Source organism: Urocitellus parryii, chromosome 2 (genome assembly GCF_045843805.1).
Source record: "Urocitellus parryii isolate mUroPar1 chromosome 2, mUroPar1.hap1, whole genome shotgun sequence".
Lineage (NCBI taxonomy): Eukaryota > Metazoa > Chordata > Mammalia > Rodentia > Sciuridae > Urocitellus > Urocitellus parryii.
In genome coordinates, this window is record NC_135532.1 from 14,528,626 (window position 1) to 14,546,544 (window position 17,919).

At 36.8% G+C, this 17,919-nt stretch overlaps 1 protein-coding gene across 1 annotated transcript in view; it reads left to right on the top strand.

Moving 5' to 3' along the window:
- Positions 1–17,919, top strand: part of Uggt2 (UDP-glucose glycoprotein glucosyltransferase 2) — a 166,528-nt gene that overhangs the window by 123,433 nt on the left and 25,176 nt on the right. Inside the window, exons 29-33 of the mRNA XM_026399575.2 lie at positions 1,919–2,004; positions 6,327–6,411; positions 9,957–10,039; positions 12,601–12,696; positions 14,429–14,513. Of these exons, the coding sequence (XP_026255360.2) occupies positions 1,919–2,004; positions 6,327–6,411; positions 9,957–10,039; positions 12,601–12,696; positions 14,429–14,513 (435 nt within the window). The remainder of the gene's footprint in view (positions 1–1,918; positions 2,005–6,326; positions 6,412–9,956; positions 10,040–12,600; positions 12,697–14,428; positions 14,514–17,919) is intronic.

Here is a 17,919-nt window from a genome sequence, read left to right on the forward strand (position 1 = left end):
AATCAAAATATACTAATCAAAAACCCTGACCCTCAAAAAACAGCATGGGAAAATAACACCTTCAAAAAAAGGCTAGAAAAGAAAAAAAGAAATATGTATAGATGTTCTTGAATCAGTACACAAATAAAAACCAAATATAGAAATACAAATACAGAAAAACAAAAACAAAAAGCAAAACAAAGCAAACCAATAATCAAAAAAAAGTGAAAAATCTTGGTGAAAAGTTAAGAAATTAAGGAATTGTTTCTACTATGAAGGATAAAATAGTCAGAATATGTGTTGACTGTATTACCCATGTTTTTTTTTTTTTTTTTATCTTGATGTGTGAACTGAGCAAGGGAGAATGGACTGTGGGCTGCAAATCCTGTGTATTGTGTTGCTCACTGAACTGAAGGTTCAGGTTTAAGTCTTCCCACCTTCCCTTCTTGGAAGATTGCTGTGGGTCGGCTGGGCTGCAGACCAGGTGGCAGAGCCACTGGCTGAGGCAGGTGGGCCTGGCAGTGAAGTGGCCTGTTGGGCAAGCTGGGCTAAGGCCTGGTGGAAAAGCAGTGGCTAGGCCAGGCAGTGTAGTGGTTTGTCAGGTGCCAAGATTGGCAGGCTGGGTGGTGAAATGGATGGCTTGGTCAGGTGGGTCTGGATGCAAAGTGATTGGCCAGCCAGGCTGGGCTGCAGCTGAATGGTGAACAAAGCATCTGGTTTTGTCTGGCTGGCCTAGCCGGCCTGGGCCAGGAGGATTAGGGCTGGGCCATGGGTTCTGTAGGCCAGTGGCGAATCTATGGGCTGGGCCAGGTAGGCCTGGTGGTAAAATGGGCCAGTGGCAAAGCTGTGGGCTCAATGGGCAGAGTAGGAGGCCAGGTGGGGGAGCTGGGGAAGCCCCCATGTGTGCCAGACTGTTGCCAGACTTGGAGGGCACCCAGGACCCAGGGACCCAGTGGATGCTGGACTGGGTGTGATCTGGGGAAGGGCAAGTACCAAGGACCAAGTGGGGTGCCACACTGGGTGGGTGCTGGCTGAGTTCTGGACCTGACAGGTGCTGGATTGGGGAGTGCCCCGAGGACTAGGCTGGTTGGTGCCAGAACCCAGTGGGTGCTGGGCTAGGGAGGGTGCTGGGGGGTAGGCTGATTCTGGGACCACCCAGGTGCCAGCCTGGGTGGGCCCTGGGTACTGATAGGTGCTAGGACTGGTCAGCCAGGCAAATTGAGAGCCAGGTGCCCTCAGACCCAGCTTTCCAACTTCCTGATCCTCTGTAGCCTTGTTAGCCCCTCTGAGCCGCAGGACTCAGTCAGGAGAGGGCCAGGTTCTCTCTAACCTCTCCAACTTGTGTTTCTCAAGTGAAATGCTCTCAGTTTCTGATTTTCCACATGTTTGTTAGGTTCAGTTACATTTTGCTAGGCTCAGATAGATTTATGTGGATCTAGCCGTGAACTCATGGATCCGGGTTTCCAGTTTCCATTGGCACTGCCGTGTTGTAGTCCCAGCAGTGCTGTAATCCCAAAATGGCTCCTGGATCTGCTCTCTGTGGACGATTAATAAACTCAGAGCGACTTTTTTTTTTTTTTTTTTTTAAAGATCCATGTAATCAGTTGAACAGTCTGGTTTGGCTAGGGCAAACTGCCCCTCCAGTCTCAGGATTTTTCGCTCTAAGCGTCAGGGAGAAGCAGTACTCCTGCTGCTTGAGTTCTGGGTAGCTGAGTTAGGAGAAAGGCTACCTCACTCTAATCTGCTGTCTTGCTCCCTCCCCAGAACATGCTTTTAAAGGTTATTGTAAAATCTCCTTTCTTAGTACTCATTTGTAGAATTTTTTTCCACATTTAATAAATGCATTCTTGAATAATTTATTTATAGCCCTTTTGGATAATTGGATGTGGGATGTGCTTAATTATGTAAGACAGTGATTTTTTTTTTTTCATCTTAAAAGGGCTATTTTCAATTAAAAGCAAACCCAGGTGCTTGGATGCTGAAATTACGCCAAGGAAAATCAGAAGATATTTATCAAATAGTTGGGTGAGTTATGTGACCCTCTTTAAATTATTTTGTATGTCAGTAATTATTTAGTGCAACATAACCAGTATCATCAAAACAGCGATTAACATGTTAATACTGGCCTAAGTCCAAATATCATCAAGGTGACAGAATACGATTTTTCAGGACTTGTCTATCCCGTAAGAATTTGAACAACTATCCACATACAAAAATCCCTTCATAATAACTAAAGAAATCGAGTAAGATATACAACACCTGATTGTAGCACAGAAATAAGGAAAAATGTATTGAATAGGATAGGAAGACCAGTTTTGTCTATCTTTAGTATCTTCCCACAACTCCTGCGAGCCCAGCCCAGAGAGAAGAAAGTGAACACTGAACTTTGTCCTGGATCCAAAACCCAGGCCCACTTTAGTAACACCCAGCACCAGTCGGGCCTCAAAGCCATTATAGTCCTAGACTCCAGCCAGTACCCACAAGCTGATCCTCCAGGACCTGGTTTCAAGCAAGATTCTGTAACTCCAGGTTTTAGACCTGCCTGGTATACTAAGTTTCCAGGTCTACTCCACTATTAAGCCTACCCCAGCACACTAGGCCAGCTCCCAGAGTGTTCAGGTCAATCTTAGGGCCAGGCTAGCCCCTAGAGTTCAGAGCTCCAACTGCCCCCAGCCCTAGGATACCCCCAGGTCCTAGCACAAGTCCAGCCCAGTCTCTGCTGTCCCAGCTCCATGTTCTAGATGAACCCAGAGTCTGGGCAGTGCCATAGCTCCTCATGCTACTCATGGTTCCAGGCTGTACACCTGTTCCAACATCTGACTGGACCCCATGACCTAGGCTCTAGTGAACCTAGGATCTAGCCCTGCCCCACTAAACCCCAGTGTGTGGCTGGCTCCCACCAACTGTTGACCCCCGTAGACTCAAGTTTCTAAGCAGCCCATGTGAACTCAAACTTCAAGGATCATCCCATATACTGTGGCTCTAAGACCATCCTAGTGGACTCAGGTGCCAGGCCTGTGCTGTAGACCCACTTACTAGCCCTAACCAGCACCATGTCACCCCTTGTGAACCAAGGTATTTAAGGCCATTTTCTGAAGATTCAGGTTCCATGTCCTCCCTACAGTAGATGGTACTACTCGGGCTACACAAAATCTCTGCATAGGCTGACTAGCAAAGGTCTCTCTCAAACAAAGCCAGTTTGCGAAGATTGGAATAAGTCCTTAATTTCCTCAAGTGCACAGACACCAACCTAGAGCCACAAGGATCATCAACAGCCAGGGAATTGTAACACCACTAAAGGAACCAAACTTTGTAAATTCTGCCATTTTTGGCATTATGGATGAACTTGGAGGAAATTGTTAAGTGAAATAAACCATACACAGAAAGCCATATACTGCATGATCTCATTTTATATGTGGCCCTAAAAAAGGTTAAAATTAGGACTGTGGCTGTAACTCAGTGGTAAAGAGCATGCCTAACATGGGTGAGGTACTGGGTTCAAGCCTCAGCATTACATAAAAATAAATAAATATGTCCATCTACAACTAAAAAAACATTTTTTAAAAAGGGTTAAAATTATAGAAGCCAAATATAGAGTGACTGTGACCAACAGGGATGAGGGTGGAGTGGGGAAGGGATGGAGTTGGGAAGGGATTGGTTTATCTGATCATTTAGGAAAAGTAAACAAGAGCTCTATTGTACATCATGATGGCTGTAGTTAATAACAACATATTCTTGAAAATCTCAGAGTAGATTTTAAGAGCTTTTTCTCTTTGTTACATGGATGCTGACTCACAATGGGGGTGCAGGTAGTGAAAATTCACTGGATTGGATGGGGTGGGGGAGTGCAGGGGGATGGGAATGGAAAAGACAGTAGAATGAATTGGACATAACTTTCCTATCTTCATATATAAATACACAAACAGTGAAATTCCACATCATGTACAACCACAAGAATGGGAAATTATACTCCATGTATGTATGATATGTCAAAATACATGGTGCTCACATGTACAACTAAAAAGAACAAATAGAAAAAAATTTGAAGCAAGTTCTATGATAATTAGCTCAATTTAGCTATTTCATGATGTTTCTGTTTCAAAAGACGCATAATAAAAATATATCTTTTTAAAAGTTTTTTTTTTTGGGGGGGTGAGACACAATACCTTTATTTTATTTATTTTTATGTGGTGCTGCGGATCGAACCCAGGCCTCGCTTGGCGAGCGCTCTACTGCTGAGCCACAACCCCAGCCCCAAAATATATTTTTTAATTGTCAATTTTAAGATATTTTAAGAAAGTTCACAAAACTATAAAATACAAACTACCTGTAAAACTGTTGCTTTTACATTATTTTATTTCAAAGATAAATTTATTTTCTCAGTTTTGGAGGCTAGAAAATCCATGATCAAGGGTCCAGCCTCTGGCAAGGACCTTCTTGTTGTGTCATCCCATTACAGAAGGCACAAGGCACATGACAGAAGGTACAAGAGAGGGCCACACTCACCTTTAAAATGGCACAAAACCCACCCACAAGGATGGAGCCCTCCTCACAGCCAAATTCCTAAGGGTCTTACCTTTTATTAAAATAGGTTTTGGTTTCTTTCTTTAGTATTTTTTTAGTTGCATATAACATTAGGATAGTTTTTGACATAATAACAAAAATATGGAATATAATTTGCTCTAAGGGTCTTATTCTTTAATAATCTGTCACAATGGCAATTAAGTTTGAACATGAGTTGTAGAGGGGCAAGCATTCAAACCATAACAGATGGCTGACTTCATATATTATCAAAGAATTTAGCAAAAGGAACTGGTTGCTTTTACATTGTATTAGGAAAAATTGAAAAGGAGTAAGATCCAGGAGGGATGGCTCCCAGGAGCCTTCGATAGTACAAAACTGAGGAAGTGACCAAGGAGAGAGAGCTGTACCTCTCCTAAGATTCTAAAAGTGAAAAAGCAAAAAACTGCTCTTAGCTGTCTGTCCATGACCAGAAAGCTATGCACTTGATGCTAGAATACTGATGTAGAAAACCTCATGTACTCCTGACTGTACTTGCCAAAAGAAACTAGCCAAGAATAGCATATAGCCCCACTCACTTCTATGGTCCAGATGCTATCTGTTTAGCAGAATCTAATTATCAACCAGAACCATAGTACAAAAAAAGTTTATAAACAACCACCAAAAAAGTGTTCAACTTTCTGACTCCTGCAGTATAAGGAAGTTTCCTGCCTTATTTAATACACACAACATTTCCACAAATAAATTCTTTCCAGAAACATTTGTGGTGTCATTGATCAGCACTACTAAGTCTGCCACCTAGTAGAGTGGGAAAATGTAATCAAATCATAAATAGTTTCTACAATAGAAGGTTTTAATACACAGTAAAAATACCAAAAGTAACTAAGCACAACTTCATACTCAGTTGTTAAGCAAGTTTGAAAATTAAAAGAATGATCTGTATTATATGTAATATAAAAACAATGAGGTAATATAAATGGACATCTGTTTTGTGAACCTTTTCATCACTGACCAAATACCTGACAAGAACTGCTTAGAGGAGAAAATGTTTATTTGGGGATCAAGGCTTCAGAGGTCTCAGTCCATAGATGGGTGACCTCATTCTTCTGGGCCCGAGATGAGGCAGAACATCATGAGGGAAAGACCCAGCCTAGGAAAACTGTTCTACTCATGGGGAAGGAGCCACAGCAAAAAGCAGTCCTTCTAGCTACACCCCACCTGCCTTCAGTTACCTAGTCAGCTCACTCAAACCAGGGTGGACTCATTAGATTATAGCTCTCATAATCTATTTTGCCTCTGAATATTCCTGCATTAACAGGAGTTTTGGGGGGACACCTCATATCAAAACCATAACATTAGACACATTTTCAGTCTTGTGTGTTTTACAATACCCTTCAATTTTAGTATTTGAAAATGTTTATTGGTTATTTAAAAAGTCACAATGGAGAATTCATTTAATATATAAGAAAACTTTTAAGTCTAAAAAATGTTTTACATTTTAATTATCATTGTGACATATCAGATTTGAAAGATTTTAATATTGTCATATCCTTGATATACACCAGCAAGGAAAGCAGTAGTTTAAACTTTCCAAGTGATACTCAGTATTGCATTTAATCAGCTATTTTTGTGCAATTTAAAATTATATTAAACATTACTGGATGATTTCTTAAATATAATGTATATCTTAACTGAATATAGAAACAAAAAATGATAGTTACACAAGTAATACCACACACGTTTATAGCGAAATGAATTGTTATTTGTGTCATCATAATTGTATGTGTACTCTTGAATTACAAACATCTGTGTTTTTCTGATTTTAGGCATAGAGGAACTGACTCTCAGCCAGACATTGGAGATGTCATTGTTGTATTAAATAGTTTCAAGAGCAAGATACTGGAAGTACAGGTATGTGAGGCTGAAGCTTTTTATAGGTTTTTTTCTTTTTTCTTTTTTCTTTTTTTCTTTAGGATTTATTTTTAATATTAACAGGAATCTATTTTTCCTTCATTTTTAGTCGATAAAGAATTTTATAATACTGCCTCAAATGTTGTATTGAAACTCTTAAAGTGAAAGGAAGGTTAATGTCATAAAGGGAAAACAGAGCTTGTAGAAAAAAGGAATAACTTTCTCGTTTTGTTTTTGTTTTTGTTCTTTAGTCTTGCTATATTATTGTGTTTGCCTTTTTTGTAGCCAGACAATGTTACAGATTATATTATAAAGATTAGCTCAAGAACACAGGTGGAAAAATTAATACTAAAATGAAAAAGTGATGTTTCTTTCCTTAAAGAAACATTTTTTCTTTACTTTTTAAAAAATGTTTATTTTTGTCTTTTCATTTATTGTCTACTATTACAAAGGGAGTTTTCAATATTGGCTGGTATAGTTCTTTTAAACAAACCAAACTTTCTACTTAAGGCTACTAAAAACATTGGATAAATGTTTAAATCTTAAAAGCACTTCAGGATCTGACAATAATGAAATAATAAGGATAGTAAGGAAATAAAATTAAAGGGAAATTGAAAAAACTAGAAAATTAAGCAAGCACTGAAGCTTCTCTTGGCCCAAGAAAGCCACTGTTCCCTGGGAACATTTGTTCTGTCACATTTGAATTGTTGTTTTGATTTGATAGGTTACAGGAATAGAAATTAAAACCTGGGACCCAGATAAAGCAGGTGATTTTTTTAGAAGACCTCCTGCTTTGATCAACTGGTCCTATCTTCATGGTAATGACAAAATATAGTAAATATCCCATGTAATCTTTTAGTCCAAGTTTGTATCAACAAAATAATCCTGGGAATTCTTAACTTTAATTGGTACTAAAATAGTTCCAGATTGATAGCATGTACAGACACCTGGCAGAAACATCCATAAATCTCTGCAGTAAGATTAAAATAGCCTAAACTGCAATCAAAATTTTCAAGTGCAGAGGCCAGCACATGGCCAAAGATAAGCAAATACACAAAACCAGGACAAACAACAGAAAACAGACATGAAGATTCCAAACTTTTTGTTGACACAGACTCTGAAACAACTGTGCTTATTTTATTAATTTATTTTAAAGACATTAAAACCATGTTTGAAAATAACTCCAGGAAATAGCAAACTATAATAAGTACATATCTTTTTTTTTTTTTTTTTTAGTAGAAATCAACAATGCAGCACCAAAATTAAGCATTCAATGGCTGGCCTTCACATGCCTGGAGTGAGAATTAGCAAGTTCAAGGGTAGATAGCAAGTATCCCAAATGCATTAGGAACAGGAACAAAGGAAAATACAGCAGAAAGCATAAAAGGTGTAATGAATGCAGTGAGAAGCTTCAAGGTGGCAGGAGTGGGTATAATACTGGCTGTTTCACTCAATAGCTGTCTGATCTTGGAGAGATCACTTAACCTGTTCTGTCTCATTTTCCCCATTTACAAAATGGGTTTTTACAACACAACTTACCTTATTATTAGAACTGTTAGGATAAGACAGTTTAGCTTTGTAAAATGCTTCATGAGTATTTATTGAATGAATCAAATCAGTTTAAATGGAATTCCAGGAGATAGTGAAAAAAATGAATATTATTGCATTTGAAGCAATAAATGGCTAAGAATATTCGGGAGTTGTTAACAAATACCAGTTAAAAATAGTCTACAACTACGGGGCTGGGGCTGTAGCTCAGAGATGGAGTGCTTGCTTCAAAAGTGTGAGGCACTGGGTTCAATCCTCAGCACCATATAAAAGTAAAGATATGTGGTGCCTAGGATTGAATTCAGTGCCTCACAGGTGCTAGGCAAGCACTCTACCACTTGAGTCACAACCCCAGCCGCCTCAGCACCACATAAAAATAAGATACTATATCCATCTACAACTAAAAAAAATATTTTAAAAAAGTCTATAGCTTAACTATACCTATGTCCTTGAGTTGTTTTCTAGTAACAGTTTGATTTCCTAACCCTCTGACAGAATTACAGCAAAAAGACAGAAAAGGGAGCAGAAAAAAAGCAACTTAAAGGATCAGTCCTAAACACCAGTAGCCCACTAAGAGGAATTCCAGAAAGAACAGATAAAATGGAGGGGAGAGAGTATCCTATAGATAAGGAGAGAAAATAAATGTTCATGTCAAAAGAGACCACAAATTACCAAGTAGGAAAAGTAGAAATGGCTCACAAAAATCCTAAGAGCTACTAAGGAGAAAAGGCAGGCCGCTATGATAAATACACAGTGTTAGACGTAGAATTTGCAAAATTAGTGATAAAATACAACCATACAAAGACTTCAATGTTTTGAGAATTATTATTTTGAATCTAGGATAATGCATCTAGCCAATTTCTTAATCAAATATGAAACAAAGTTATTTTCTAAAGTGAAAGATTTAGAAAAACTATTTCTCACATCCCTTCTTGAAGATGTTCATAATGAAGATGAAGACTAAGAAAGAGGACAGGTAGATCAGGAAATGGTGAAACTTCACCTGTAAACAACAACAACAACAACAAAACCATCTAGTAAGAAAAAGTTAATTGTAAGCCCCAAGAAAAATTTCCTGAAAAATTCCAGACAGCAAGAGTAATAAACTGTGGAGTATTAAAGGTATGGGAAGGAGACATGTATGTAACTCTCTCCACAAGAAAAAATAAAATGCCAAGGGGAAAAAAATGTTCTCCTTTGGTAGAACATAAGAAAGAAGAATTCATTTGAAACAGCAAGTCTCTTATGAGTGGCACAGTTGTGGTCTCATTGTAACTATACAAAGGAAATAGAATTTTAGTAGCTTTCAGACTATTCAGTGAGTAGAATTTACTTTGTCAAAATCAGCACCAAGTACTGTTTACTGACTTGCAAGTCTCAAGAGTCAACATAACAAAATACAAAGAATACAGTTATGTTTGCCAAACAAATGTGTTAACTATATTTGCAAATTCTAAAGTAAAGGTTTTAACTAATGTAAGTTGGAGATGAAGGCAAAGGGTAGAAATATTAGTATCCTTATAAATAGGATGCAAGAGAAACTGTTTAAGTTGCTGGAAAGAATGAATAAATAAATATTGTTTAAAGTTACAAAAATGCTCATTAGAAGAACTGAATAAAGATATAACTACCAAAACTTCTAGATGAAGAAGGGAAGGAAGACTGAGTCGCTAATCCATCAGCACAGTAAATGATGACTCAATTTTCGTGCACAGAAATATCTAGCAGATAATGTCTACAGTTGGTAAATGAACAAATCCAAGTATAAACACAGTATTTAATGGCCTAGAAGTAACCAACAACAACAAAAAAAAAGAAGTGAATTGATAGTTGAAGACCAGACTTAATTTATAACCTTTTGCTTAGATATCTCCTGGATTCTGGCTCTGTTTACAGCAACTATTCTTAGATTTCCTAATATAATTCACTTTCTAACTAAGCATTATAACCTTTAAGGCTGACAAAGTCTAAATTTTTTTCTTTACAATGTTATCTAGGTACAAAAAAAACCGGACAAAATAAAGGAAGATATCCTTATTGATAACCATGAGAAAAAAGGAATGTGGGACTCCATTAAAAGGTATTTACTATGAATAGTCTAATATAACTAGATTGGTAGAGTTTACCATATGGAAACCCTGCATATGGTAAAAATGTAAGTACACAGATACTCTTCTCAAGGAGAAACTGGGGACAGTTGAACATGTGTGTTCTACAAACCAAAGGAGAAAAAGGATATATCCAAAGGAACCTCAAGAAAGACTTCTTGTAATAGTGTATGGCTAAGATCTGTTTTAAAGGAAAAATAGGATTCAAAAGTTGGAGATAGTGTGAAGGTACCCAATTGCATGAAGGCAAGAAGACTGGGTATGTTCCTCAAATAACAGAAAGTAGCCCAGCTTAGCTACAACACTGAGTATAATAATGTGGAATATATAAGTTTCAGTGTTTATTAAAAGAAGAAAGCATTGGCTCATGTAGAATCTAGGAGTAGACCTGGCTTTAGTCATTCTGGTAATGTGGTCTGAAAAGTTTCTCCATCTTAGTTTTACTATTTCTTAGCCTTTTTCCAAATAATACCAGCAAAAGTTCCAAGGATGTTATGTATAGCTATAACTAACTAACTAAAAAATAAATTAAGGACCACCAATAGAGTAGCAAAGGGCTCAGAAAAAGGGAGGAGAGAGGGAAGTGGATAGTATTGGGGATTAAAATGGAGAAAATTATGTTATATACATTTATGAATATTTCAAAATGAACCCCCCACCATTAGGTAAAACTTTAATTCACTATTAATACATAATTTTTAAAAAACTTAAAAAAAAAAGTTCCAAGTATGACTTATTAGTCCAAAACTGAAATAAGCACAATAACTTTAACTGAGCACACCTGGGGCACATACCTATCTCTATAGCCTGTGGTAAGCCTGTCCCACCTAAACATCTTAGAATTAAGTTGGAGGATAAGTTGTTCCCCCCAAATCATTGTACTACAAGAGGAATGGATGTTAGGCTGGTAAAAAATCAAAAGTTGTCTGCTATAGAGAACTTTGAAAATATGTTTTATCAAAGTTAAGAAATAAAAACTTCAGGCCAAGTAGATTGGACAACCTAAATAGATTTTGTTATACCAGTCAAAAAACATCCTCATGGGGCTGGTGTTGTGGCTCAGTGATACAGCACTTGCCTAGCATGGGTGAGGCCCCAAGTTCAATCCTCAGCACCACATAAAAATAAATAAATAAATAAAGGTTAAATTCATAAAAAAAAAAAAAAAGCATCCTCATCATTTTGAACTTTGCCCAGTTTAGCTCTCTTTTCCTATAAGTGATTTGTTTGGTAAGAAAAACCATGTTATTTTCCCATAAATCAACTATTTTCTTACTTGGAGGATTATAATAAAAGATTGGAGGGCAGGGGCTATAGCTCAGTAGTAGAGTGCTTACCTAGCATGTGTGGGCCCTGGGTTCTATCCCTAGTAACCAAAAACAAAAAAAAAGATTTGAAAAATACTTTTGATATAACAATTTGTACTTGAAAAACTATCTACCAGGATGATTATAAGTTGTTGAGTTTTCCAAATTTTAATTATTCTAAACGTGCTTATATAAAAATGATATTTTAAATAAGAAAAAGAAAAATTATATACAATATGAATACCCCTGAGTAAGAGTCTATCATTTTTGTAGATGCAAAAATGAGATATGGCTTGTCTGGGTCCAAAAGTAGAAATGACAGCTGGCCCTGATTAAGCTCTGGGATGTATACCTTTGAGTGGACATAGCTCCCTAGCCTCTCTGTTCTTTATGGAGGGCACTCAGGATACGGAGATCTTTGTAGCTTGTGTAATCTGGAAAACATACCTCATCAGAGGAGCTCCAAATTATAGGAAAATTTTAAATAATATTTTAGTGTGAGGAAGGTTTGTTAGCAGTGCTCGTAGACTTACTCTATTACCACATAAATCCTTGATGTACCATAGTTACACTTATGTGTTTTATTCATTCCCTCATTATTAGCCTGCATTTAAAGTTTCAAAAGACTAGATATGGGGCTGGAGCTGTAGCTCAGTGGCAGAGCACTTGCTAGCATGTGTAGGCACAGAGTTCCATCCTTAATACCACAATAAAAATAAAATAAAGGCATGCTGTACATCTACACTAAAAAAAAAAAAAAAAAAAGACTGAATATGGCCGTGGCAGAGTTGGTTTTAAGACAACTTCTGCAACTCAAAATGATTCAAAGATACTACCTTATTAACATGGAGACAGTATAATGCATTCCATTTATTTATAAAAATACAAGCTTTCTGGGATTGTAGCTCAGTGGTAGAGCACTTGCCTAGCATGTGTGAGGCCCTGGGTTCAATTCCCAGCATCACATAAAACTAAACAAAATAAAGTTCCATCTATAACCAAAAACATTAAAATAAATAAATAAATAAAAATAAAAGCTTATAAAACTTAAAGTGATATTGTCCCATGTTTATACAAAGAACTCATAATTGTCCTGATAAGTGTTTGCTTTAAGATAATAACTACTTTGAAAAGCCTTCATATATTTATTTTTACCAGATGTAGTATTTAGTTATGTAAAATTTGCAAATATATATTAAACTTAATTATACTATTTTTATTTCAAGTTTCACAAGAAGATTGCATAAAGATAACAAAAAGGAAAAAGACGTTCTAAACATTTTTTCAGTTGCTTCTGGCCATTTGTATGAACGCTTTCTAAGGTAGGTACAATTTTTATCTAATGTTTTAAAAAAGTAATTCATGGCTCAGTTCCATTAAGAATAAAGGAATGGGGCAGGGGTTGTGGCTCAGTGGTAGAGTGCTTGTCTCACACATTGAGGCACTAAGTTCAATCCTGAGCACCACATAAAAATAAAAGTATTGTGTCCATTTACAACTAAAAAAAATATATTTAAAAAAGAATAAAGGAATGTATAGGTAGGGGAAAAATTTTCTACCTCTTGTTTCCTTGATATTTAGTTTTATTTTGTACAGAAAACGAATAGTATTTTTATATCCTGCCAGATATATACTATAGATAAGCATTTTTTCTTTTATTTTTTACCCTAATAGTAGTAAACTGTATATTGCTCTGCACCTTGATAAGTTGACAGTTATAAGGTAAGTATATTATTAAAATGCAGTAAAACTTCATGAGTTTGATTTGATTTGGAATAATCACTTTAAGGCTAGAAAATATGTAATTTGTAACAAGTGATAGGGAAGAAAAAATATGTACAGTGAATTTTCCTGTTTTAAAAACAGGAGGGGGATGGGAGAAGAGGATACATTTACAAAGTACAAGCGGATATTTTTTAACTGTATATGTAGAGGGGTCACAATACCTCAAAAAAGTTTGAATTGTAGTGTTGATATTTTAACATGGATCTTTAAAAGTACTTTTGTACCTCTTTGATTAAAAGGTCTAGAATAGAAGAAAGAGGATCAGGCCTAGTCACAGGTTCCTAGGTACTCTACCTGCAGGGGGGAGCAGATGAAACCCTGAGACTCCAAGGAGGCTGCAGGCTTATGAGGGCTGAGGTCTCCTCCGCTCTCCTCCCTGTTGTTTCCTGCCTTTATTTTCCCTGGGCATCCCTGAAGATTCCCCTTTGGGGGATGTTGGGCATAGTTAAAAGGGAGGAAAGAAACTGGGCACAAGAAAGTAGGGAACCACTTTAATCATAGGACCAGAGGGGAAGAAGCAGGTAGAAAAGCCAGTCAGAATCACTGTGAACTTCTTACTCTCACAGACTTGGATGAATCTTCATGATAAGCCACAGAGACAGTATTGCAAGTGAGACATAGTGGCAGTACACCTGTAGTCCTAGTAACTGAAGAGACTGAGGCAGAAAGATCACAAGTTCAAAGCCAGCCTGGGCAACTTAGTGAGATTCTGTCTCAATAAAATATACGAAGGTCTGAGGGTGTAACTCAGCAGTAGAGTACCCTTGGGTTCAATCCCCAGCGGGATGGTGGGGTAGGGAGATGGTTTCCAGCTGCTATAGGAGGGTACATGGTAGGTGAAGCAATAAAAGGATGGGAGGGGATTAGACAAGAGGGAGGGGGGGGAAAAGATCTAGGATAGCAAGAGGGTGGCCTGTGCAGTGAATTTACCAGTGTAGACAGGCATGTCATTCCAGGTTTGCTGACCTGATTCTAATCACAGCAGCGGAGCCATGGTTAGGTTGTGGCTCGGCTAGATACCACCATTTCAGACTGGCTTATTTGTCAGAAGAAACTAAAGCAGTTTTGTCTCTGCCAAACATAGATTTCCACCCTTATACAGCACATATTTGATCAGGCATAATATTTGGAAATACTTCAGTTCGATTCTCCACAATTCATAATAGAAAACTACAGATTCATGCCTTTAAATATTGAAGAGCTTTCTTAAAAATAAGAGGGACTCCTATTAAAGTTAACTTATATTGAGTTTAATTTTTTTTTGTACAGAATTATGATGCTTTCTGTTTTACGTAACACCAAAACACCAGTGAAATTCTGGTTCCTAAAAAATTATCTCTCACCAACATTTAAAGTAAGTACATTACTCTTTTTCTAGAATAGCTAAAATTAAATTCATATAACATTTTCTTTTTTTAGAATGGGCCTTTTGAAATGTATATTTACTCAGATAACTATTTTAATGAATTTTAGAATATATTTTTATCTAGCTGAAAAAAAAATTTTATGCAATTCTTATTTAAAGCCATGTTGAAAGAAAAATCACAGCAGGAAAGTATGTTTAAGCAAGTCAAGATCAAATGATTAGTTGGTTTTTATGATAACGAATATATAAATAAAATGTGACATAGGAAATATATAAATATTTTCAATTAAGAAAGTTGGATTTTGTCATATTTTTATAAAGATAGACAGGAACATTCATAGTACCAATGGGGAAAAAAAAGAAAATTGTATTCTAGAAAATAGTTTTATAGTACTGAGAACTATCTTTATCAGAGTTGATTGATTGCTGAGATAGTGTGGACACTCTAGGCTCAGGCCATCAACATCTGTTACTCTTTACTGTGCCCCACACTTGTTGTGCAGAGTGCACTGTTTCTCCTTATTCACAGGTTTCTAGGTACTCTATGTATTATTTAGTTGTTCTTCATAATAATCTCATGTGGTAAGAAAATCAAGACTGGCCTAATCTAAGACTACCCTTACCTTCCATAATTCCCTAGGACTCTTACAACTCAGAAAAGCAGTTATACTCAGTTTATTACCCCAAAAGTGTACCCATAAGATCAGTAAAGGAAAAGGTACAGAAGGTAGAATCTATAGTCTCCCTGCTGTCCTCTCCCAGTGCAGTTGCACATACAGCATTTATTTCTCCTAGCAATAGTGTGGCAGTGCTCATGGAATATTGCCAACCAGGGATCCTTACTTAGACTCTATTCTGACATTTTTTAATTGGGGGTCAACCATGTAGACCCAGCCTGCCTAACAGACCTCAGCTCTAGGCCCTGCAGAGGATATATGATGTCTTGTGACCCAAGGTCTTTGGTAGCATAGACTATCTGGTGTGGCCTAAGATCCCCATAGGTGGGGTTATCTTCTAGGAGTCAGAGTAAAGGGCCGTGTGTGTGTGTGTGTGTGTGTGTGTGTGTGTGTGTGTGTGTGTCTCCCCTTGATAGCACAGGCCTGAAATAACTTACTAGGAACCTAGCTAAGATTTGAATCCAAGCATTGTGACTTCAAAGGCCAGGTGCTTAACCACATAAAACAGCCTTTCTGTCTCCCACCACCAACAGGGCATCCTATGCTTATCTAGTAATAGAAAAGGGGGGGAAAAAACCTGAAAAATAAATATAGACAAAAAGTTATAGTTTTGTTATTCTATTGAAAGTATTATTCTACTAACCAAATACTGCATGGGTGCTGGGTAACTACATAAACTGAGATAATATAATCTAAACATTGTCTTAGCAGAAAATTATATTACTCATTAAAAAATAGTGCTAATTGTGAATTTAAAAATTCATGTCACTTCATGGCCAAAAGTAGTATCCTGTTTGAAATAAGTATTTTTTTCGACTGTAATTTGTATCTTTCTGTTGAAATTTGTCTTTTGAAACTTCTTAGTGAAATATAACATGTACATAGAAAGGTACAGAAACCACAGGTGTGCTGCTTTCCTGAATTCTGAGTTGAAACACCTGTGTCACCAGCAGCCAGATGCAGAAGTTGCCAGCACTCTAGATCCATGCCCTCCATTATGGAAAGCCACCCCTCCTCTCTTCTTTCACATCTTTGCTGAAATTACACTTCCTTTGCTATAATCCTTTCTTGATTGCACTATGTGAACTCTACTTCCTTCTTACCTAATCACTTTATTTTCCTCCCCCACCCCTTTTTTTCTCCATAGCATCATCTTCTATAGATAACAATAATTTCATTTATTTTTTTACCTGCTACTTCTTGAATGTAAGCCTCTCAAGGGCCATCATTGTTTTTTTTTTTTGTTTTTTTTTTTTTTTTTTTGTGTGTGTGTGTGTGTGTGTGTTTTAACTACTATATCCTTAGGGACTTCTACAGTGCCTGGCACATAGTTTGTGTTCAATATGTATTTGCATAGTTGCTGAAAAAAGTTTTTCTAATTTCTCCTCATGTTTTATTTTTTTTTAATTTTGATTTTTTTATTGATTGTTCCAAACATTACAGAGCTCATGATATATCATCTTTCATACATTTGACTTAATTGGGTTTTGAACTCCCCAAATACAAATTGCAGACTCACTTCTGTTACATACTCACATTTTTACATAATGGCATATTAGTGACTATTGTATTCTGCTACCTTTCCTATCCCCTACTATCCCCCCTCCCCTCCCCTCCCCTATTTTGAAACCAAATCAATGACTTTCAGCAGATATTCTAGCCAAAATTTTTAACATTTCAGTTCACAGATAAAATCAGTCTTTACAAAGTAAAAAAAAAAAAAAAGTTAATTGAGCATTATTATTTTAAATCTACATTGTTCTTTGCAAAAACAGATTGAAAAAATACAGTCATATAACCAGCAGCTCATTATGGATAAAAATTAAAGGAGAAAAAGCAAATTTTATATTTCCTAGCCCACCTTTTACTACAGCTTTGCCATCTTCCCTGTTTTTGTCCTCTTGAATGAAACTGAACCATTAATGTATTTCATTAGCTACTTCTGGGCTAAACAGGGAATAAGATGCACTCATACGCCTCATAATGTTTCCATTAGACAACAGAACATACACATGATGGTGGTCCCATAAAATTATAATAGGAACAGAAAAATTCCAATAGCCTAGTAATGTCAAAGCCATGTTAATATCTTGGCACAACATATCACTCACATGTTTGTGGTGATGCTGATGTTAACCAACTGTGTCGTATAAAATATAGCACATACAGTTATGCTCAGTACATAATGCTGCATAATAACTACATTACTAGAGTATGTATTTACATTTTTTCATTGTTTTAAAGTGTATTCCTGCTTATTTAAAAAAAAAAAAAGTTACCTGTAAAACGGCCTCAGGCAGATCTTTTAGGAAGGTATCCAGAAAAAGGCATTGTTCTCACAGGAGATGACAGCTCCTTTTTGGGTTACTGCCCCAGAAGACCTTCATGTGAGATGAGAAGAGTGTTATTGATGATTGTGACCCTGTGTAGGCATCCTAATATGTATGTTTTTGTCTTAGTTTTTAACACGGCAGTTTAAAAAATTGAAAAAGTTTTTATAAAAAAAATAGAAAAAGACTTTAAAAGTTTATGAAGCAAAAATGTTTCAGTAAGGTAAGGCTAATTTATATTGAAGAAAGGATAAAATTTTATAAATTTCATAAAGCCTAAGTGTAGTGCTTAAAAAGTCTGTAGTTGTGTTCTAGGCCTTTACATTCCCTCATCACCCATCTACTCATCCAGAGCAGCTTCCAGTACTGCAAGCCCCATTCATGGTA